General features: G+C 40.4%; 1 protein-coding gene and 1 long non-coding RNA gene across 2 annotated transcripts in view; one reads left to right on the top strand and one right to left on the bottom strand.

Annotated features, from left to right (window-relative positions):
- Positions 1-23: 23 nt before the first annotated feature.
- Positions 24-17,479, bottom strand: LOC146662351 (uncharacterized). Its single transcript, XR_014913344.1, has 3 exons — positions 17,403-17,479; positions 3,990-4,071; positions 24-158 (listed from the first exon to the last, which is right to left on the bottom strand). It is a non-coding gene; the product is annotated as an uncharacterized LOC146662351 (long non-coding RNA).
- Positions 1,956-24,817, top strand: part of LOC146662350 (collectin-12-like) — a 46,309-nt gene continuing 23,447 nt past the window's right edge. Inside the window, exons 1-2 of the mRNA XM_085418924.1 lie at positions 1,956-2,250; positions 3,253-3,303. Of these exons, the coding sequence (XP_085275050.1) occupies positions 2,244-2,250; positions 3,253-3,303 (58 nt within the window). The 5' untranslated portion in view covers positions 1,956-2,243. The remainder of the gene's footprint in view (positions 2,251-3,252; positions 3,304-24,817) is intronic.

Here is a 24,817-nt window from a genome sequence, read left to right as displayed (position 1 = left end):
AACCCAGTGACACTAACCTGGACTGAAGATGCAAGAGTGGGCCTGTCTCATTTCTTTGATGTTCCTTGTTAGTCTGGGAGGATGCAGCTGGAGCTCTGTGTTTGATCAGTGATCTGAAGACTGTGGATACAGGAAGTGTCCAGGAATTATCACAACACCTGGAAGAGTTAAAGAAAAATGGCGCCCAGTGAACCTTACAGTCTAATATGGATAAACAGCGGACACTTCTCAGCAAAATAAGTTGTTTCTAGAGGAAGTGCAACCATCTATATAGCCATGTTGTCATGAGGATGTTATTGTGCTTTATCAAACAGAGCTCATTTAGACATCGTGGCAATAAAAATGCATAGTTATAGTTTTTCCACTAATTTATGCATGCAGCTGGATCATGCAAACTTTTTTTTATACCTTTGAAGTACAGCTCTCACGCAGCCATAAGACTTTTTCTTGAATCTATAAGTTTTTGATTTTAGTTTTTGTATGCCTGCTACTTTTTCCTGCAGGATTCTCTCCTGTTCTGTGGAAGCAATGGAAAATACTCTGCAGTGTTTTGCAGAATTGTGGGGCTGCCGTGATAAATCAGACGATAGCACGTCACCAAACAGCATATTTAATCTATTACCGCAGGGAGGCTGATATTAAAATGATTTTTAAATCCTTGAAGGACATGAGATATGAGCCTAAATATGCAAAACAGAAACTGGGCAGAAATGTCGCGGTGCTCCCTTCCACCTTCTCCAACCTTTGAAATTATCTCTAATGGGTACCAGATTTTTACCCGGGGGACGAGATTGCTATCAACCCCCTGTAACCTAATCTCATCTCCGGCTGGATTACTGCAGCGTCGGGCGACGTCTCGCGGTCTGTAGTGCTGAAAGCAGTCCGCACCTCCTCTGTCCCCACAGGAGGAGGCTCAGCAGGAGGGCCGGGGACCGTAACTGCTTTGAAAGGCTGTGCAGCACAGATGTAGTAACAAGTTTGGTTGTCAAGTTATGTATGAAAGTTATGCAGAAATTGAGTCCAGTGACGGAAATGAAGTATCTTAGCTTTCACAATAAAAGCGTGCCTAAATTAAATTTAGATACCTTAAAAGCGCTTAGAAAATCTAAAAGAGAGGACAGAAAATGTCATCTATATGTTGTTACAAATGACCAATAGATTAGTTTTCCCCCCTAAATGTGTCAAAGCAAAGATTTTGAGCTTGACACAGAAGTTGTTTTCTGATGTCTTGAAACCAAGAACTGTGCAAAAGACCCGAGGCATCCTTCATATCTTTATAGTTTACTAGGAAAATATGTGCAGTCACTTGTTGAAAAATATACACACACATGGAAATACAGTATATAAGGCAAAAACACAGCTTGTGCAAAAAGGTGAAAAGTCAATATTTAGTGTGATAATATATATATATTTTTTATAAACACAGCCTGAACTCTCTTAGGCAGGGCTTCTTGTATTTTCTTTAAGCAGGCTTCAGGAAAATGTTGGCTGCCTTTTGTTCTGTTCCCTGTTAGGATGATCCAACACTGCTTCAATAATGTTGATGTTCGAGCTGTAGGAAAGCCAGTGAATGGCAGAGAGTGTTCTATTGTGTGTGTTTTTAATTCAGATATGCTTTTATTGCATCAGCAGTTTGTTTGGAACGAGTGCCATGCGAAATCCTATCCTGTAGATAGAATTTAGGGCTACCACTTGACAAGAGGTGCCAGGTTTTCAGTAATATCTTTTGATCATTTGCATTGTTATATTTGATAAACTGAGATATGTTTGGTATTTTTTTCATAGAAAGAAGAAATGGGAACAAATTATGTGAAAGGCATCTTCATCTATTAGGCATCTATTTCATCTTCCGGAAATAAGTTGTATTTTCTGTGGTTTAAGGGGTGGAAAAGAGGTGGGGCGACTACAATTTATTCTGAAAGGACCACCGGAAACACAACTTGCTGCTTTGTGTAACTTAACACTGGTCTAAGTCTCAGCTCAACTCTCCTTTAGCTCAGCGCTCTGGGATCATCTGAGCTCTCCCGCAAACACTCTTCTGAGCCACAGCGAGCAAGAAAGCAGAAACGATGGGAATTTAAACTGAGAGTCATGAAAGTCAATGCAGACTTGTAGCTTTAAAAAAAATCCTTTAATTATAGTGTGTTGGAACAAGTTTACACTTCTGCACTGGATGGTGAGATGCGCATAAAGTGACAGCGGTCCTCATCTCTTCTACAGTTCTCAACGAGTGATAAAACGCCATGAAAGGTACGTAACTGTTGCTGCAGAAAGAAAAGTGCAAGACCTTTACTTTCATTCAAATATTGCATTGATTTAACATGTAAGTGTTTCTTTGTGTTCTGCGAGTGCGCACATCTGGATGACATTACGCTACTGCGCAGCAGAAGTTGTAAAATGCAGTTTTTTCCACCACCAGTTTCATCCCATTGAAAGAATTAAAACACCAAATAATGTTTGCGCAATTTGGCCGCTAAACTGATAATGTGAGAATTTAAAAAAAGCCCAGATCTAACAAACGAGAGAAAAGAGAGGCTTTAGATTCACTTGATTTTAAGCATGAGAAAGAGAAGGGTATGACTGATGATGACCAGTGAGCACCACCTGCAGAGCTTCATCACTGACTGCTGTGTTTGTGCTTAAATTCCAACAAGTAGCCGATTAAAGACAACAATCTGCAGGCGTTCTAATTCATCAGCATCTTCCTCGTGTAGAGTGAACTGGAGGGGAATTAGCACTCAGGAATGTGTGATCCACTCTGCAACAGTAGCTCCTGATCTAGTCTAAACGCCCCCCCCTTCGTAAAAGTCATCCCTCCCTGGCTCCCCCATCACTCCCCCTTACCCATGTCACCCTCCTCCTGGCCCCATCTGTTAACCATTACCAGCGATGTTCTCTGTGCTCCGCTCCAGTCTTCAGTGCAGTGTAGCAGTGTAATTAGGGTTTACTGTCAACAACCCAGAGAAACCGCAGCCTGTGGTTTTTACAGTTCTGTGGACCTCCTATCTCTAAACTCACACTCACACATACACAGAGGAGATGATACTCTATTATCTCTAGCATAAATCCTCATTGGCTGCCCTGATCTTTGTATTTAAAGATAACTTTATACATTTTTGACTCTACGCAGCAGCCCGGTAGTGTCTCTATCACTTTTATGTTATTTATGGAGTCCTAACAACTGTCTCAGATACAGTGTACCCCTAGTTGTGTGACCTATTTATGTCATATGTTTCTGATTATGTCACGCAGACGACTTTGCAGACGAGGAGGAAGTACAGTCTTTTGGATACAAGAGGTTCGGTGAGTGAGACGTGACCTTTTCTTCTTTTTAATCACAAAACTCCTTTTTTGTGTGAATAAAAAGCCATGAATTAAAGGGCCTTAGTGTGTGGGCCCACCTCCTTCTCTCTTTCTGTTGCTGCATACCTACAATTACCTGGATATTTACAAGCATGTTGCTCTAATTGAATCATTCTATGTCAGGACAGACAGCTGGCTGCCTGAACCTCATCTGTCCCGATAGTCATCGCTAATGGTTTTGCCTCTGATGGCAGGATTTTAGGCTGAACATAAATGTGGCTGACAGTCTGTGAGGTCCAGCTTGCCGCAGGCTCAACGACTGCCGACAGAGCTCTCCAGATCAAGAAGTTTCAAAACCTCCCCTTTATCCACTTAAACCGAGTCACTTAAACATGTTGACTCACACAAACATGCCGAGAACCTCAAAAATGTGGCTACTCAAACTCAGACTGTAGTCAATGCATGTCCGTCTGTTGTGGTACATGCATTTTTGTGTGTGTATAGAAGTGTGTTCATGCACAGGCAACATATGGTTTTTTTTTTTGCCCAGTTTACAGAGGCTTTCTTTACAGATCTGTACATTATGAATTATTTGAAGGCCTCTTTTATCCTCATTTCCACTCTGCAAGAGAAGCTTTACATGACTTACACACTCTTTTATTTTCATGCTGGGCTCTGGTACATACCTGCAACTTATTCACTGTCTGAAGCAAGCTTCTTCTTTTAGCTTCTTTCCCTTTAAGCCAACTTTGTGCTGATTGGCTGCCCCTGAAAAACAGATGGTTTAAATACCATGTGGGTGGGGTTTCTATGCTCACAGTCAGAGCTGTGTGCCTGAGATTTGGATCATTTGGATCAGTCTGAAGCCTGAATCTTAGGCTCAGAGGAATCACTTCAATATAGTCTGACCTCATTATTTAAAACTGTGGTCACAGATAATAAGCAAAAGCACAATAGAGCCACTTTAAAGCAAAAGTCATTAGTGATTAGACTTGCAACATCTTACAGTAACTAAAAAGGCTCAATAGAGATTAAAATACATGAAAGTAAACAGTGAAAAACTAGACGACAAAGCAGAACATCTACTTGAGCTGTTGCAGCAGGATCTTGTTTCCACGATATGTCCTCCAGCTGTTATGACCACCGATGCGGTTGTAACCCAAAAGCAAACAGAGGAACAGCAGCTGACTATCCAGAAGGTTTTTACCAGTCTACAGTCTAAATACATCAAAGCTGGTATCCTACTGAAGTTAATCCATCACTGTCACCCTCTGTCTTATAAAATTTGGTTACAAATTGCTGAAATTTCAGTTTCCCGACACACTAAGTGTTTAACGCAGACTATTCTTGCCCTCTAAAGATTGCTCTCTGTAACAACAGGCAGTCCATTTCCACTTATCACTGCACTACATTCTGTAATGATTGTGAAAGTCAGCAGTAGCTTCGGGGAAAGTATCCTTGTGACTCTCTGCAGTTTTGAAGTGTTTTTCTGCCAAACAAATAGTTCCCATGACTAATGCATCCTAATTTTTAGTAATTTGGGCAAATTGAGTGTTTTACACAACACCTCTGCTCAGTGTTTTCCCTCAAAGCCAGCTTTAATACCATCCACTCTGCTCCAGTAATGCATTTTTTCCCCTCTTGCCCATACATAATATATGTTTAATGATGTACAGTCTCTCCATCACAAGCACTTTTTTAAAAACAGGATCTGCTTTCAGTTGTTTTTCTGTACTTGCTGCTGATGTGCTGTTGGGTTCACTGCTTCAGCATATTCGCTATTCATGCTTTTGGATAATGCTTAAAAACCAAACCAAGGGACCAACCCTCTGTCACACACGCTAAAGAGCATTATCATTATTATTCTCACTGCAGGCATGAGCACATGCCCCATAACTGCTCATCGAATTGCGATCAGGAGTCTCAGAGTCGCTGTATTCAGGGTGTTACTGGAGTATGACTCATTCACACACAGTTTGGCTGAAGTCCGTGAGAGTGAAAAGGAGGCAGCGGGCTACGCTGTCTAACTCAGGACCAGCGGAGACGAATTCAAGCTGCGTCCAAGCACACGGTCCCTTTCATCCCAGTCACCCGAGTAGAAGCATCCTGTTTGTCTTTCTCTGTGAGCGCGTGCAAGTCCCCGCTCATATATTACATTAGAGAGCCGTGGGGAGGGTGGGGTGGGGAAGTCAAATCCAGCTCACTTTTAACTTTATTCAAATGAACTTTTGACATGTGGATGAGTAGGACAAGAAAGCCGCTGAACTTCTAACTGAGTGAAATTGGTCCTGCTGGGACACGGCAGCTGTTCTGAGGGGCCGGCTCCGGGGGTCTGCTTCACCCCTCCAGAGCCTTTGTTGTGCAATAGAGCCGCATTCATGCAAACCCTCCCGAGCCCTCATTCTACCACTATTAGTGCTATAATGTCAGTTCACAGAAGGGAACAAACAGTTATTTCCTCCCTGCATGTTTTGCTTTAATTCACTGCGGTCTCCCGGGAGACTGATAGTGTTTAAACTGTCGTGACATGTCAAAGCTGTGAATGTTGTGTGAATATCTGCCCAGTTTATAAAGTCGCCACTGAGCTTAAAAAAAAATAACACGGGGCGAGTTAACACGGGAAAGAAAGAACACTCAAACCCGCTGGTTTTTCAAAGTCACTGTGAACAAGAAACGACACCTATAATACGAGTAGGCTTTGGCATCCTTTCATGTAAGTTTTTGCAGAGAGCGATGGGCTCCCATAAAATTCCTGAACGCAAAGAAAATCATCTTAGGGAGACGTGAAACATAGAGATGTGAGGAATGAGCAGCTGTCAGCAGGTAGATCATGCTTTCCATATGTCGAGACCCACAGTTGGGCCAGAGCCTGGCATGGTAGCTCTCATCAGTGCGTTAGCATTTGTGAATGAATGCATGAGAGGTGGCTGGTGGCTCCATATTTCTGGGTAGAAGCGATATTTCTTGTTGCATAAGAAATCAAACATGATTAGAACAAGATGTTTCACGCCCGTGCTGGTTGAAGAAATTAGTCTTAAAATAAATTGTCCATGCTTTGAGTTAATTGTAAAAAATGCTTTTGAATGCAGTCCGCTGCACAACTGTAGGATAAAGGACCAAGGGGACCACTTTCTTGTGTGATTTGCTTTTCTCTCTCTATCAAGGAAGCAATAGAAAAGATAACCAGTAAAATTCCACATGGTTTAATTTTTGGCTTCATCTTTCCAGATGGTTGTTTATGAAGCGCTCGTCCAATTCCTGAAATTCCAGGATTTGATGTGTTCACCTCGGTTTTGTGATAAAGTGCAGATATACAACTGTAAGGAAACTCGACACTGGTTTCATTCACTTTCTTCACTGTTTTGGCTGCAATTCATATACAAACCAGCAAAGTCCAGGCTCCCTCTTTTCTGCATATAAGTATATAAGGTTTGCATTAAAAAGTGCAATGTGTAATATGAACACATGTGAACCAGTAATGGGAAGTGACCACATGCTGAAATATCTTTAAAAGTACATTTGGTGATGTTTGTGCTTTTGCTGACGTGCAAAGTAAGAAGTAGGCTTTATACAAAGATACACACTTGCAAGCACAGACATACACTTTTTAAACAGAGTGAGCTTTTTCTAATTCTTTTCTTTACTTAAGCATCATCCATAAGGCATGGATATGTCATGTATATTTACACAAATACAAATATAGACATGCATTTTCCACTCGCTTGTATACAAGTGTAAATGTACACCACTCAGGCACACACACACACACAGTTATCAGCGCATGCTCAAAGTAAATTCATATGGTGATCCCATCTCCCTCCCTGCCAAGCTGAAGCTGGGCCGGAATTGCTTTCACAGTGCTCAAGGTTTAAACATATTTATTTTACTGTGGGGGGCTGACACAAGAAGGCCATCAGAACAAAAACAAAATCTACCTGAGCTTTGGCTGAACTCTCACAGCCCCATTAGGACTAGTATAATCATCGGTCAATGGAAGTCAGCAGCTGCCCTTGGCCTGATTCAAAGCATGAACCTTCAAGTCACACAAAAAAAACATACAATTGTGAAAACAAAGAGAAAGAAGAACAGAGAAAGAGCCACCTTGTCACAAAGCTTCCATCTGTTGTAGATGAAAGAGTTTACTTCATATTTCTAAAAAGTTACCTTGTAGTTACCTTGTAAATAAATAACAACAACCTGTGCAAGTGCCAAATACTGCAGCTCTTCAGACTTGAAGCCTTGAAAACTCCTGTGTTAATATGCCAAGCACATTAACAGGGGTAGAAAAACCATCTTCTTTCAGTTGGATACAGAAAGGACTGCCCCTCTCTGAGCCTGGTTCTGCTGGAGGTTTCTTCCTGTTAAAAGGGAGTTTTTCCTTCCCACTCTCGCCAAGTGCCTACTCAAAGGGGTTTATTTGATTTTAGATTTTTTTTTCTGTACTATTGTAGCATCTTTATCTTTACCTGCTTTTGTGATATGAAATGATATAAATAAGACTGAATTGAATTGAATATGTTCTCTGTAGCAAGTGTATGGATTTTTTATTCACCTGTTGCATCTAGCCTTAAAGGTATGCATTTTAACAACGTGGCTGCTTTGACTGCCAAGTTGATGCTGATAAAGCATTGTTGCCCAAGAAGTCTGTGCTCTAGTTTTCATGACTAGACTTCTTGTATATATTTGTATCTCACAGAAACAGACATTTATTAATTAGCAGGTATCATAATTAAGTTTCCCTCAAGAAAAAAGTTAACTATGGATAATTTGAACCAGTTTAAATGAGTGAATTAATGAGTAATTAATAATTACTAATTATTACTAATTATAATAATTAATGAGTGAATTATTATATATAGAGACCAGAACTATATCAGACTGTAAACATTATTGCATGTATAAAATTGGGCATCTTAGCATGACAGTCAGTAGGACTGATTAGTTTTTGGAAGCAGCCTCAAGTGGTCATTGAGGGAACTGCAGCCTAAATAGCACCAACTGGAAACGGCGTAAGGAAACATACAAAACAGTGGAAATGATTTTGAAACATTATCTTTAGGTTATGTTGTAGCAATAACAAACTCTGACAGAATGTAACTGCACTACAATACATTGTGATATAGTCACGTACAATGAGTTTTATCCCAGCAGCACAGTATATCGATGAAAGAGGTAGAATTACATGAAACAGTGTGCAAAGTTAATACAACAAAGCGTAAAATGCAAGACTTCCTCCACAAGTTGAGGATAAAAAAAAAGGGAGGACATCACTGGGACAAGCACTGATATCTGGATGGGGGTCATACGCCCTGTGCTGCTGTGACTCCTGTTCCCACGCATGTGGGTTTGGAGAGGCCAGGCTCAAGAGGTTTGTGGCCGGTGTGGAACCCAGAATGCACTAATCCATTTCCTGCACTTGTTATGGTTTCTCCAGCAAAGGCCCAGAACGTTCCTGGCTGAGCATGGTGTCGGGGTGTCTTTGCCTGGAAGCAGCTGTGTCAGCATGGGCAGGGCTCGGTTCAGTTCGGTGGGTTTCTCTGGCAGAGTATCCCCTGGCTTCTCAACCACCTTTAGCTGTAGTCTTAATAACACCTCATCCATCCTGGTTAGCAGGGTATCAGACATCCTATGTTAACATGGGTGCTTGACACATTTAATATATACTGTCATGTGATACTTTGCAGTGCATTTGTCAGAATGTCTGATGGGGAATTTTATGAACTTTGCTGTGGTTTCTCCTCTTTTGCAGGGTTGTGTTGTGGGATTCTCAGATTCTGCTTCTTAGTTCTGTTTCAAAATGACGTGGCAGCTTTTGATCACTTAATACTTTTATGAAGTCTTAATGTTTTTTCATTGTCTGCCATACCACTTTCAGATTTTTCCTTTGGCCTTGATACTTTAGAGTCAGCTTGCCTTTGCAAACATTTATTATGCGTGTGGGTGAGCATCTGTGTTTGACTTTCCCTGTGCTTTTCTTTTTATTGCCATAATGTTTGCATTTTCTCTCATATGATGATCACCAGTTCACCAGTTTTCAGTGTTTTTTTTTCCTGTTGCCAAAATTCCACATTCACACTACATGGATCAAATGACTGTTTGCTTCTGTTTTGCAGAAGGCAACTGTTTCAAGCAATGAAACTACCTGCACAGCTCTGAAATACCAGCAGACACTAGCTGGTGAACAAAATGGTGTATTTAGTATCTCATAAGGAGCAGAAAACTTGCGGATAGAAACAGGAGGTTCACATCATGGATGTGCAGCCAAAAAATCAGCAGCATATGTGTGATGCTATCATGTCAATATGGACCAAAATCTCTGAAGCATGTTTTAAGCGCCTTGTTGAATCTGTGCCATGAAGACAAAAGCAGGTCCAACTCAGTACTAGCAAGGTGTACCTAATAAAATGAGTGTATACAAACTTTGAAGCAACATATGTATCTGAACAACATATTTTTCAGGGAATGGCTGTGCCAAACAACATTCTGGCCATATTCCAGTGCATGACTCCATTGTTAGAGTCCAGGTGCTAAACTGGCCTGCAATCCAGACCTGTGACCCACTAAAACATTTGGTGCATTACAACATGAAAAGTAGAAGAAAGTTGGCTCCAAACTGTCACGCTGCAGAAATCTAAATCAAGCCCGAGTGAAAACACTTCACTTTTAAAACTACAGCAGCTGTTGTTTGAAGAAAATGTGACCATCACAACTATTTTTACAGTGTATTTCTGCCATGAAGATCATAATGAGTAGGCCTATACTTTTTTCAAGAAACAAAACAACTTCTTAGTTTCAACATTTTTTTTTTGTATGCTGTTTAAGTTCATTTAGTTTAAATGATTAGTAAATCAAACAAAAAAAGAGTGTGTTTACTGTGTTCCTTCAGCTTCTGAAAGACCAAAAACTACTCAAGCAGGTTAAGTGTGTTGTCAAGCATGCAGTGTGCTAACACCTGCTGTAGAGAGAAGACAAAGATGGGAAACTACTTACTTAGAGTGGGAAAACCAAGCTATAAGACACTGGGCTTTTCTTTGACTTTCAAGGGATTGTCTAGTAAAAATCAGGAAGTCAGTATTGGCCTGTGTTTTAAAGCCAGCTTTGACTTCACAGATGTGAAATCACTCATTTTAAATTCCAGATTTCATATCCCAGACTGGAGGCAGACTGGCTCAGTATTAAAATAGAAAACATTTTTGAGAGTTTAAATCTCCCCCCAACCAGTTGTGGCAGATGACCGCAGCTCCCTGAGCTTGGTTCTGCTGGAGGTTTCTTTCTGTTAAAAGGGAGTTTTTCCTTTCCACTGTCACCAAAGTGCTTGCTAATAGGGGGTCATGTGATTGTTGGGTTTTTATCTCTATGTATTATTGTAAGGTCTACCTTAACATATAAAGCGCCTTGATGCGACTGTTGTTGTGATTTGGCGATAAAATTGAATTGAATTGAATTCTAATTCACATGATTTTTGCTACCTGTTTATGACTAATTGTGAAGTGCAGTGACACTGATACTGTTAGTTGGCTAATTTAGCTCATTCTTCATCATTATTTTAAGTGAGGTAGCCTCACTTCTTTATGTGTTTATACATGAAAGTTTTCAAGTTATTTTAAAAGTCCCAGATTGCCCCGAAAGCTTGAAAAGCTTTCAGAGAGAAATTCCTGTCGTGACAAGAAGGTGAGAATGAAGTGTTTGTGTTGTTCTAAGGCAGGGGTGTCAAACTCAAATACACAGTGGGCCAAAATTCAAAACTGGAATAAAGTCGCGGGCTAACGTTAATATTTATTGAAATATATTTATTCCTCCAGATATAAGAATGAATCTTTTCTTATGGACTCAAACACGTTTTGCTAAAAAACTGAATATGGAACAAGCAAAGCTTAATACTAAACAATATATATATTAGCTGTATAATACCAGTAGGCCAGCTCTGATAGTAATTTGGTATGGCTTCGCGGGCCAGAGTTTGACACCTATGTTCTAAGGGCAAGAAAAATAAAGGCAGATGCTACAAATTATGACTCCCAAAACAAAATCCATAAATAATCCCGTATAATGTGATTTTTTTTAAAGTCAAATGTCAGCCAGTGACTTTTAAAACAGAATTGGATCTCTGTTGCATTTGTTCTAATTTTCTTTGTGCAGGGAGAGGAGGGTGTAAACAGAGAGATGATTTATAGACCAGGGTGAGGGATTTCCTTGTATCTGGTTTAGGGAGAAACTCATACCACAGGACAGACGGGAGGAGGGATAACACTTAATGCTGACTAAGCGGCGAGAACAGCGGGTGCTGGAGGAAAAAAGGGAGGAGGGTGGAGGTGATGCAGCTGGTTGAAAGTGAAGCGCAGGAAGAGGATGGATGTGTTTGGAGAAGAATGAGAGGAGCTCTGTGTCTGGAGATAAGGGTTTGTTAGTATGTGATGGTAGTAGATAATAGAAGGGGTGGGAGTTGTGACAGTATGAGATCCATCTGGACCGTTTGTCTGTAACACACGCGCACCTTTTTGAAATAAAAGCGCAAAGTAAAATGAAAAAAAAATTGCTGTCGTTTTTTTCTACAAATCCACTCTCTGACATTTACACTTCATCTTATCTCTGTTATGATTCAAACCTTTCAACCTGGAAACTCACTGAACCATCTGAATTTGAAGAAAAGCAGCGGAAAGAGGGAATGGCAGCCAACCACAGAGGAATTTTATGAACACATCATTTTTCTTTTGCCTTGAGCTTTCAACAGTACATTTTCTCAAGACAGCAGTGCATTTACACACATGCCACAACTGAGTATGTCAGTTTTATGCTACTTATACTCCACTGCTACACCAGTATACTTTCTACCTACTTTCAGAATAGGATTTTACAAAAAAGAACTTGATTGTTTTTAAATGATTTAAGTGTTAAAAAATCATTTTAAATTAGTCACATTTAAACTACCTCTTCAACTACTGATATTACATCTTAATAAACATCTCATTAGCAGGACTACACAAGGATGTGCACTCACAGGTCATCTTGTTAACTCAAATATCTAATCAGCCAATCACATGGCAGCAACTGAAAGCATTCAAAATAACTGCTGAAGTTTAAACTGAGAATCAGGAAGAAAGGTGATTTAAGTGACTTGTGCCAGACAGCATGGTCTGAGTATTTCAGAAACTGCTGATCTGCTGGGATTTTCCTGCACAACCGGAGTGGTCTGACAAAGAGAAACTATCCAATGAGCGTCTTAATGAAAGAGGTCAGAGGAGAATGACTAGATGGCTTGATAGGAAGGCGACAGTAACTCAAACAATCAAATAACCACACCTGTTTACACCAGTGTAAGCAGATGGGCTACAGCAGCAGAAGACCACATTGGGTGTCACTCCTGTCTGCTAAGAACAGGAAACTGAGGCCACAATTCATAAACAAAACATTGGAAAAGCTTTGGCAGGTCTGACGAGTTTTGAATTGTGCTGCAACTTTCAGATGGTCGAGTCAGAATTTGGTGTAAAGAACATGAAAGCAAGCACCGATCCAGCCTCGTGCATTTAGGTTGTACAGCCTGCCACTTTTTCATTAAGCAGCTGTTTTAATGCCGCAAAACTCATTTGATCTAGTGCTAGCTTAGTGCCCAGCAACAACCTACAAAGTCAGGATCTAGCTGAGGAATATAGAATGAGTCAGAGAGCTCAAGGGCCAGCAGCCTCAAGTACTGATGGAAACCAAAAGAGAGCTAAAACAGAGAGTAACTGTTCAACAGATGTTGAATTGGAAGTTGCTTTGATTGAACTTGATGTGCTTTTCTGACACCTTAGTAGCTTACCACAGTGATAGTGAAATAGTGATCTCTGTGTTTTGTTTGCTGTTTTTATTTCTAAATATTAATTGGGCTCAATTCCTTTTTTAACATAACTAAAGGACCTTATTGCACCTTGTGTTATGTATTGATATGTCGCTTCTGTGCTGAAAATGGGTCAGATTCCCTCTAATTGCAGATTTGGCCCTCTGGGGTCTGTAAATGCAATACATATATTCGGTTTTGACTAAGCTGGTCAGACTTTGGTTGACCTGCCTCATCAGTTGATCCCCTGAACTGTGATTAAGGTCACAGTACCCTCAAAAAGCGTCTTGAATATCTTTTTCTAGAAATAACAATTGGTTCCAAGAGATCCTGTAAACTCTTGTTCCACCTCCTCTTTCTCTCTCTGTTGCACCTTCATTAGCTTGAATAAAACAGCAGTAACATGACTCAGTGCATTGGATATAAAGTGCAGGCGTCGATCTGTGATGTTTTTGCCAGAGCAACACATGTGCGGGTAGTTAGCTGCTATTTTCAATCTGGACTGTGATCATCTGAGTGTCAGTGACTTTTCTGACTCACCTTTAAGAGTGAGGAAAAGCAGCAAACCCCACCGTGTTCCCCTAGCTCCAGCTCTCACACACCATAATAAGCCTGGTGTCCTTGAGGTGACCCATACGCAGATGTCAAGGGAGGGTCTCTGGAGTCCAGCACGGCCTGTTTTCTGTGCCTTTAAGGGGTATTTATACTGAGGGTCTGAGTCACAAATTTTGTAATTAAATAAAAAAGCGCAGAGAGAAGGCTTTCCAAAACACCTGTGTGTTCCTATAACGCCTCCAGTGAAAAGACTTATGTTAAAATTTGGCACGCTGCAGTTCTTTGTTCTGCAAGAGCCGTACTTGTACATAAGGTTTTACATTCGTATTCCCTTTCGTGTGCGTGTGTGTGCATTAGTCTGTGCATATGTTATTTCACTCCTAGAATAACACACAATATCTCACTTTTGCACTACAAACTGTTTTATGTGCTCCAGTCCCCTGTGTCCACAAACACTAAGATTTCTCCAGCACCTCCGGCAGCAGAACACACAGGCACACTTTTACAATGAATTTGGGAATTCTAATTTCTCCTCTTTTAGTGTAAGTAATAAAGCCCCCTAAAGCTCTTACTCTCAGTCCAAAATGTTAATGAAAGGAGGGAGAAATGACTGTGAAGGGTGCCAAGATCAACCCACAGCTTCCTGGTTTGCAAAAGGGAGTTGAAGCAGAGAGGAACAGTGTTCAGCTCCAAAGCCCTGTCAGATCCATAATGGCTTTCACATTTTCCATGTGTGAAGAAGACTGCAGACAGATGGAATTCACTAAATTCATTTTCTGGCACCTTTGCCAAATGCTTATCATGCATGCATCTTTGAATACATTATGGATGTATGGTGTGTGCTATATGCTGCAGTGCGTTTTCTGTTATTCTACAGATCACACAGCTGATACAGTTGAGTGCACTTAGATTGGCTTAGTTGAAAACAAAGCCAATCTAGGTATGTCTCTGAGTGTGCAGAAATGATGTTTGTAGTACTGTGAAAAAGTCTTGAGCTGTCCCCTCATTTCTTCATATTTTGACAGAAAAAATGGGAAATTGAAACCTGTGAAAACATAGAATGTAAGGCAAAAAAGGCGTTTTTATAATATTTGGTATGACCATCTTAATTCTTCAGCACAGTCTGAACTCCTTTAGGTAGGTCTTCTTGTCATTTCTTTAAGTCGTCTTCAGGAAAAGTTCTCCAGGCTTCTTGAAGGACATTCAAAGCTCTTCTTTGGATGCTGGCTCCCTTTTGCTCAGTCCATGACTGATAGTGCTCCATTGTGTGTTTTTCGATCCAGGTTTGCTTTTACTGTATTGGCAGTGGGTTTGGGATCATTGTCATGTTAAAAAATGGAGCTGTTGCCAATCAGACACTTTCCAGATGGTATTTCGTGGTGGATCAAAATTTGACATTACTTTTCTGTGTTCGTAATTCAGTCAATTTTTGGCAAGATCGCCAATGGCTGAAATGCAACCCCAAAATATGACAGGACCTCCACCATGTTTTACAGATGGCTGTAAACACTGTGTTGTACTTCTTTCCTGAGCTCCTCCTCAATCACTGGATTCATCACTCAATAAAACATTTTGGCACTGATTTTCTGTCCAGTTCTAGTGTAATTTGGCAAACCTCAGCCTTTTCTTCCCATCTCTCTACTTTAAGAATGGCTTCTAGATTTCCACCTTTCCACTGAAGAGTCATTCGAACTGTCAACTATTGAAGATGATCTGTCTGAATCAGTAAAAATGGCGAACCTTCAAGATACTTGCTGACTATGATGGAAACCCCACCAAAAGAGAAACAGCACAAATACTCAATGGACCAGTGGAAGAAGATGGTCTGTTCTGATATAAAATCACATTGACATCCTGATGTGTGAGCTGAGGTAACTGCTGGATGGGAAGATGGCAAACTGGTGGAGGTGGGTTGATGCTCTGAGTCACATTCTGCTTGAGTTTGACACATGCTGCCTATCTATGTATTGTTGCAGACCTCATGTACCCCTTCATGGCAGCAGGCGATGGGCCTCTTTCAGCAGGTGAATTTTATCACCATCAAATAATTGTATTTAAGATCCTTCAGATTTTCCACATCTTACTAGAAATGGGTGCTTCAAAAGCAAGTTGAATCCAGACTTGACCTGTTAATTTTCAGCTGCTTCAAGGATCTCCAGCTCATGTCTGAATTGAATTTAACATCTATGCAATTTATTGCAACCCCAGGCAGTACATCCACCTAATATTCTAAACTTAGGAAGATTGTAATCTTCTCTTTGGCTTGACAGACAGGTGTTAGCTCAATTATACAGGCATTGCTGAGTGTTATACTGGTGTAGCTGGTAGCCACTGAGTATATATTACTCATGTATGCTTTTTGTGTTGAATATTTGACGTTTGTATTGCGGTATGAAAGGAGTGCCAGTTCCCCTCTAAGTCCAGCCAAGCAGTCTCTACAGAGACTGATAAATTCATCCAAATCATCTCTTGCTGCTACCAACTAAAGTCCTCTGAACTTGAAGTAGACCTATTATGCCGATTTTCATTTCTGTATTTTCATTCTTGGATTCTGGAGGATCCTCGCATGATTTAAAGTTTAAAATAACCCTTAATTATCTTACATTTGGCTTAAGTGTCGTATACCTTGATGCAGCCCCTCTGTATATCCAGTTGTCTGAAACAAGATGTTTTAGCTCTCTAGATTTTTGCTGATTGTCTGCACCTCGCATTACAATCACTAGCATGTATCAAATACTGTCTAAGACCAGTACATGAGGGAAATGTAATGTTACTTGCAGCTGGACAGTGTCTGCAAGCATAGACCAAGGGTTTATGCGTAAAGGGCTTGCTGGATGAAAGACTCCTCTGTCAAGTGGTGAGGCAAAAAACAAATGTTTGCTTGTAGCTGTTTAGTGCACAGAAAAGAAATAATATCAATGTCATGTGTCATATGTTGAAGGATTTAGAAAATGTAACTTTCCTACAAAACGGAAAACTGCACTTTTGGTCAACTTCAAAACTTGTTGAGTACTCAGCTTCAGTTTCAGCTTCAGGACACACTATGAGTCAAACAGGTGGGTAGAGCTTGCCCGCTTAAAGTCATACTGTGTAGCCATATTGAGGATTAACATCTCTTTACGATAATACAGATCGAGCAGTCTGAAACCGGTCTGAAACCTGAGGGTGAAAGCACTTGTATATAATATGTGAAAATTTAGCCAACATTGACCACTGTAATTGAACTGGACATGTGTGTGCTTAATAGACTGGCAAATTACAGCAGGATTTTCCTATCCTCGGTCAGAAGGCACAGGTGACTTATATGATGAAAGAGAGGGTCCACAGCAATGATAATTAGGGTTCTTTTAATCCAAACATCTCCAGAAGTGAATTCGTGTGAGTATATGTATATGTGTGTGTGGTTCTGTAAAATAACAGAAATTACAATTAGCAAACAATTAAAGTCAACCAAACTGGTCTAAATAATACAGAAAGGGTTGAACAGAAATGACTAAACACCACCCCCTGGTGGACACAAATGGGCTGCTGCACAGGGATAGACTCCATCTTTACTTTGGGCAGCTCAGTTCACAAGGGTAGCGCCATTTTGGTCAAATCAGCGTGAATATACAGTGTCTCGTGGCTACACAAACCGCTGGAAAACTCTATAAAGGCATCACACAATGTAGATAGGCAAGTGTATGATAAATTACAACCATAGAACAAACAAATACAAGGCACTTACTTATCATTCACGCACACGCACGACACATGTTCAGTACAACAGCCCAGCTCCACCAGCGCTATCACGGTGAACCAGCGCAAACACAAACAAAGGATGGGAGGAATGTACCATCTTAGCAGTGGTTAGAGGGGGTCCGTGGAACAGTCTATATACACAAATCACAGGGGTTTTCTACAGTAATAGTAAAAAAATTAAAATTAAAATCATCCAGTGAGAAGCAGTTCAGTGGACAAAAATGTGTTGTTGATATCAGTTCAGAGGCAAATGACAAACTTTCTTCAAGCTGATGGTAACAATACAACAATATACAACCAAGGTATGCAGAAGAATGCATGACATGTTGAACTTTGAAGACAAATGGGCTACAGCAGCAGAAGACCATGCCAGGCACTGCTCCTGTCAGTTTAGAACAGCAAATTGAGGCTACAGTTCACCCAGGATTGGAACTTATCCTACTTTTTATCTGCGGTTCAGGCTGCTGGTGGTAATGTCATCATATTGGCACACTTTCTACCCCTTAGTACCAACTGAGCATTGTTGCTGGCCATGTCCATTATTGTGTGATCACAGTGTATCCATCTTGTGATAGCTGCTTCCATCGAGGTATAATGCCAAGTCATAAAGCTCAGATTATCTCAAACTGGTTTCTTAAACATGACAATGAATTCACTGTACTTAGATGGTCTCCACAGTCATCTAATTACCAGGCAGTCAATTCAGTCCAGCACAGATTTGGTAAAACAGAAAATTCACATCATGGATGTGCAGCTGACAAATCTGCAACAACTGTGTGATGCAATCATGTCAACATGATCCAAAAACTCTGAGGAATGTTTCCAGCACCTTGTTGAATCTGAGCCAATCTGAACGTAAAGGGAGGTCCAACCTATTGCTAGCAGGCAAAACAGAGAAAAGGGAAAAGAATAATAGGCTTAGTTTAAAAGAATGGATGACACTCAAAACCCTGGAAGCATTAGCATTGTCTGCTGCTGGAACTCAAAAAGATTAAATGATTAGGTAGGTTGATTATAAATTGCTTTTGGTCATCACATTTTACTGTTTGGAGTAATAAAATAGACACTTTGGTTCCTGGGGATCGGTTCCTTTATCCTACAGAGTAGACATTGCTCGCAGCACTTCTTCTTAATTGCTCTAAACAAACAGTTTTGTCAAGCAATTTAAAACCATTGTCTGGTGTTGATTACTGCATTCAGCAAATGGTATCACCCAGATGTCAGACAGCTCCTCCTGCCTCGTGATGTTTCGTCATAACTGCAGGCTACTCAGAATTAAAAGAGTGCCACCCTCATGTCTGGAGTGTGTCTGTCTAAACAGGGTTCAGCAGAAAAAAAGTAGCTCTTCCTCCTGACCAGGATGGCTTGCTGTCATTCGGATTGACATACCACACACCAGCATCCGACCACAGATGTTGCAGGCCACCCAGAAGACACTCCAACACTCACGAAGCAGCATTAACAGAAGGCATTTCCATTCCATTTCCACTTCTCATAGCAAACTATCAGTTCTTAGACCGACTCCTCTTTGAAATGTTGACTTTGGAGCTTTGTCAGGCTTTGGAGTAAAAGTGTACAACCATGTAATTGATCATTCAGCTTGTGGTTTTCTCTTTCTCTTATAAATTAACTGTTGTGGTGAGAAGTTCACATATGTGATTGTAATTGTGAGTTTTCCATTTGGGAAATTCATATTTTGATCAGGTATTCTTTTGTCCTCAGATACTGCTTAATATAATTGTAATACTAGTTTAAAATATATTAAACTAAAAGATAACATAACCATCAACTACATGACAAACTCACTTCTTTTTTGCCTGTTCACAAAATTTGCATGCAAGTCAAACTATACCTATATTTGCTTCTGAATTAAAACAATGGAAGTTCCTTTAAGCTCTAACCACCTGACAATACACAGACCACAGATCAGCTTATATTTTACAGCCCCCCCATGTTCCCTCAAAGCCACTGTTAAATGATAGAGATTCTAGTTACACAAAACCCTACAATCACAGAGCAGCTTCTTCCACGAGGACCATAATGTTATACAGACGTTACCCACAAGCAACACTAGTGGCTGCAAGCAGAAACCATCTGGATAGAAAATCTGAGTCCAGCGGGAGAGGAAGCATGACATGTGTCAATTTAGACCTGTCCTCTGTACGTATGGTGAAGTCAGTGGTGGATGTGGCCAGTGTGGTGATGAGCATGGCTTATGTATGTAATAAAACTGTCCCAGAGAGATTTTCCCTCAAATGCAGTTTCTGTCAAGTGTCCAGAATTCAGTCCTTTAAAGTTTGGTCTGTCAGTGCCCCAGCAGAAAAGGAAGTGTAGTTCAGTGCATTTATAGGTGGATGAACATAAAGCACAACATCATGGTGATTATTTTTAGCTGTCTGTTAAGCTGTGTCATACACTGGTTAATATTATTGTGCTGCAGCGCATTTATCTATTACTCTATCACCTGTTTTTAATACTGCTGCTTGCACATGCTGCAGTATTGTTCAACCTGTTTGTGCTGCTGGCCATGAAATGAAAAAACAAGCAACAGGCAAACGTTTGGTGTTCCAGATGTCCTTCTTCCTTAAAAAAACCTTCCAGTTAGTCCTGGGTAATCCAGAAGTGTTTCCTGGCTAAATGAGATATATAATCTCTCATGTGGGTGTTGGATATATATTCTGGGGCCTCCTACAATGGGAGGCACCCAAGAGCCTTGTGGCATCCTAACCAAATGCCATGTCAACAGGCTCCTGTCAACATGCAGGAATAGTGGGGCATAGTGGGTTTACTCAGAGATCCCTCCAGATGTTTCATCTCTTCACCAGGCCTTCACCAGGCTGAGAAACACCACAGAGGAAACTCATTTTGGCCACTTGTATTCACAGCCTTCTTTCAGTAATTACCCAGACTTGATGATCACAGGTGAGGATTGGGATCATCTGATTAATCGAAAGCTTTGCCTTTTAGCTCAGCTCTCTCTTCATTTTGTTGCCGCAACTTCCTCATGAATAAAATCCTAAGATATTTGAACTCCCTTGCTAAATGTGATGTTACTGTCATGAAATTAAATGCTTTGAGAACGCTTTCAGATTTTCTTTGAAGGCAAAAAAAGAACTGAATATTTTAGCCCATTGATGGATGGTTGCCAAGCAACCCGATGGCGTACTTGTATAATTAAAGTTTTGCTAATATAAATTAAATGTAACTGTTGCTAAATACAAATGATGCTTTAAAAGGGTGTTAGACATGCATAAAAACGAATTATTTTAGCCAGCTGTGTGCGGTTGCTAGGCAATGTGACATCATAATGTCTGATATAAACAACATAGTTGTTTTGGGTTATTTTTTTAGTATTTTGTGTGGAGTGTAATTCACTTTCCCGTTGTTGTTATTACCATTATCATTAAGGTGGGATGAGCAGCCACAGCACAATGGCACAAATTCTTCTTCTACTTTGAAGAAAAGATTTATTCCAAATATTTTTTGACTCTTCTCTGAAAGAGGGCATCTAGTGCCCATTAGAGGAATCGCATCTTTAAGCCACAGTAAGGCTGTGAAGGTTGCAGCTTAATTTGTTTTAATGCCCTGTGGAGTTTTGTTCTTATGACATTTTTAGTGTAACTCTCTTTGTGTGCATCCTTTGGGTCTAAATTTGCTTTTTTCCTCATGAAATATTTGCAAAGCTGATTTTTGATGATTTAGGAACCTGCATTGTTTATAATAATATTAAGTTTCATATAAACATGTATGTTTTGATATCAAGTAAATGTATCATGTCTAAACAACAAAGAGAATACATAGTTAAAAAAGAGAGAGTAGATTTAAATATATAGACGTATTAAAGTAGTAAATGTGCTGTGTAAGATGCTTTTATATCCCATGCCAAAAACTCTGTCCACAAAAACCACCAGGGCATGCCACAAATACCATGTCGTGGTTTATTATCCCAGCTGCTCATGAGAGGAACACCATTGTGTTATTTATTTTATTTCGGTTTTTCTCAGACTCGTGACATTTAGCTGTGTATTTTTCTTTGAAGCGCTTGCCAGCGCTCCGTCAGCACGGAGGGTCTTTGTAGTGGGGTTTTGAGTGGCACCTGAATCAGCCAGCAGGGGACCTCAGCATTGATCGATGAGGATTTTGCAGGCAGAAATTGAGTTCCTAGTCTTTGCAGCTGAGGGCAACTCAGATCTACAAACTTCCATCAAAATGGAAAATGCTGACTGAAAGTGAATAACAGATTCTCAGTTTTTCCTCTATTGCAAAAGGGAATATGATGCAGAAATAAATGCTTCATGGTGATATTAATTGCTTCACTTCTGACAGCTGAATGGCAGCTGACTGAACACAGACAGCCTTTGAATCTTTCGCTGAATAAAGTGATTCCTGTGTTATTCTTGTCCTGCTTTCCTGCATTCATACTTTGAAGTCGCTCCTCTTTTTGCTGATCGTGTTGTATTTCTTTCAAAGTTGAGCGTAGGAAGGCTATCAAATTCTGGATGCTAATGTGATGATCATTAACCAGTGGGCCACACACACAGACACACACTCATAAAACTTACTAGTGAGTTGCAGTGTTTGGAGTGCTTAAGCTCTGATGTTTTGCTTTGTAACTAGAACCCAAGTCACTCCGTGGGCCCCAAATCCTGGAGCCGAGTAAGTCCATACCCACTCCCCACTCCATTGTTGATGAAATTTCTGGAAAGACAACCTGTTTGTGTAACTGCAGCGAGTGCTGAGTCTCTGCAGAGCTGAGTGGGGCCTCTGGGTTCGTGGGAGGGGGTGAGTAGGAGAGGCCGTGGATGGTGCCGCAGCCTGCGTGCCTGTCTGACCGCAGCTCATCTGAAAACATTTTGGAAGTGTTTATTTCTCTACCTTTACTATCAGTTGGTGAGGCATCATTATCGTAGGATGGGTAAAGACCAGTTTGGCATGCTCATTTTTTAAGCTCTGTTGAGTGAATGAGCTTACTTTTGCACTGAAGTTGCACTAATGAGTATTTTTGGATTATAAATTAGTCTATATGTACTGGCAGAGAAGTCACTTATAATAATAAACTCAGCTCCGGCAGGGATTTTGATGCCTTTTACCTCTATACGCTTGTAAGACTGGGTCTGAAAGGGAAGTCTTAAAACTGCATTCCTTTTAATAGCCAGCAGAGGGGGCTTCTCTGGGAGTTTGATGGAAAATCACTGCTCACTTCATCTATGACCTGGGGAAACCCTTTCCTGAGGATTTTATCATCTCAATCTCTGATTTTAAGTCTCACAGAATAGAGCACGATGTTCATTTTGGTAATTATGGCCTCTTCTAGGGTTAAATAAACAACAAAGGAGGGTATAATTTAGGGAAGACCTACCTGGTCATTGGCAAGTTCTACCATATAAGTGTACAGCGGTATTCTGCTTTCTTTAGATCCACCTCTTGCTTGTGACATCAGGTTTTAAAATATCAAGTTCTGTACTAACCAGTGGGTGACATTAATCTTGTATACGTAGTCTATGACCTCACTAGACACTCATCATCAGGCAGACAGAGGTAGAACAAGCAAACACTGTTGCCACTCACAAGCTCTTGTACAGTTTTTTAATCTAAATGTGGCTCTTGCTCTGTAAAGAACTTGCAATAAAAGAAAAAGAAGCAGCAATAAAGTTGAGCTGAAATATGTTTCATAGGGACAGCTGTCCTAAAATATCAGACAAGCATTTAGTGAAATCTCCAATTTGACTAATATTGAATATATTCAAATGCCGACCGTGTTAAACATGCAAAGCATTACTCCAGATATTGCTGTTATTAAGCTGTATTAAACCAAGCCAACAACCAAAGTAGCAACCACACAAGGTGAGTTTCTATCTCGTGAACACTGATGACCATCTAGCGGCTAATGCTAATGTCACTTAAAAGAAAAACAGTGGGTGGAGACCTTGGCACAACCAAAATGATTGCAAAACTGACTTCTCATTGCCTTTAGAATGGTTGCTTCAAAAACAGGGACCAGGTCTGCAACCACTCGTATTCAGTCACTGTCTTGCATGCATGAAGATGGCGATAAAATGGCTAAAAGTCTGCAATCAGTTTGTGATTAAATGGGGTCAAATTGGAAATTGCATGGAATCTGCTTGTGATCAATCAGCAAATATCACACAATTTTTGCCATTGATTGTAAATCTGTTGTTGTGTACATACAGCAGTAATTCAAAAATCCCACCACAAATAGTTGCATACATTTAACTACAAAACAGCATGGATCTTTTTGCCTTTACAGGAATATAACAAGAATGCAACTAGTCAAGTCGAGTCTCCTGTTGCACAACGATACATCACAGACAAGTTGCATTATTTGGTGCAGACTGACCTTAACTATACTTGCAACATGTTGCCCATCTGTTTGTGTGTATAAACTCCAGCCGATTGCTGCAACTGCTTGCTTTTGGTTGCCAAAACTGGAAAAAAAATTCATTGCAATTACTGAGCAACCATCAATTTTTCACTTTCTTTGAGTGACTTTCGGGAGTAGGTAAAGATCAAAGTAGATTGTTGAGCACCGATGCTCTTATTCCGTGTCCGTCGAGTGTGTAAACACTTCTACATAGCAACTTTCAAATTGGATAATTTTAGATTTTATTGTTTTCAGCTGCCACCAAATGGCCAGAAAATCAATCATTTCAGCTGCATGAATTGATTCTGCTTTTCATTCTGTCTCGCAGTCCCTTGAGACACGTTTCTTTCAGAAACATTGAGACATTTTCTGAAACTGAAATGTTTTCTCTCAAAAGCGTGGACTTGATGTTATTGGTATTTTTCTCATATTAAGCCAAAATACAACTAGCTATCAGCAAAATGCATCGTGTCTGTTTCCTTTTAAATACGTCTCTGCATAACAGCAGGTCTGACAGATGAATTAGATGATTATGTGGAAAAAAATAGTTCCCTGTCACACCCCCATGGTGAGGCAACAGACTGATGGAGCCTCAGAGAGCTGCTGGGTGATGTAATCTTGGTTGCCTCATATTTTGACAGTGTTTTTTGTTAGATTTGAAACAAAGCTCAGTGAGCGATATCCTGCCACAAAGGCACCACTTTTTCCCCTCTCCTCCAGTTTTTACGTGGATGATGTGGCCGGTGTCATGGTCCCTGAGAGGTTCTTGGCTCATGGTGGTTGAATCTAACATGGATTTATTGGCTTTTAAAGGCCATCCATCAGTGCTTTCTCTCCACCTCTCAAATCTTTAAATCATCTGCCTCCTCTCTCACTCTCTCTCTTGTTCTTTTTTCCCCTCACATTTCACCTTTTCTCCAATTTCAGCCTCTCGTGACGAAGCGTTGGCCTTGTCCTCATTGTCTTTACTCCTCCTTTTGCTGTTGACCCAGTCACTGACAACTGTGAGCGCCTTTCCC

The sequence above is a fragment of the Rhamphochromis longiceps genome, linkage group LG9 (assembly GCF_057381845.1).
Source record: "Rhamphochromis longiceps isolate RC_006_pf linkage group LG9, R_longiceps_female_GT1.1, whole genome shotgun sequence".
NCBI lineage: Eukaryota > Metazoa > Chordata > Actinopteri > Cichliformes > Cichlidae > Rhamphochromis > Rhamphochromis longiceps.
The sequence above is the reverse complement of the archived record's forward strand: the minus strand, read 5'-3'. Positions and strand labels throughout refer to the sequence as shown.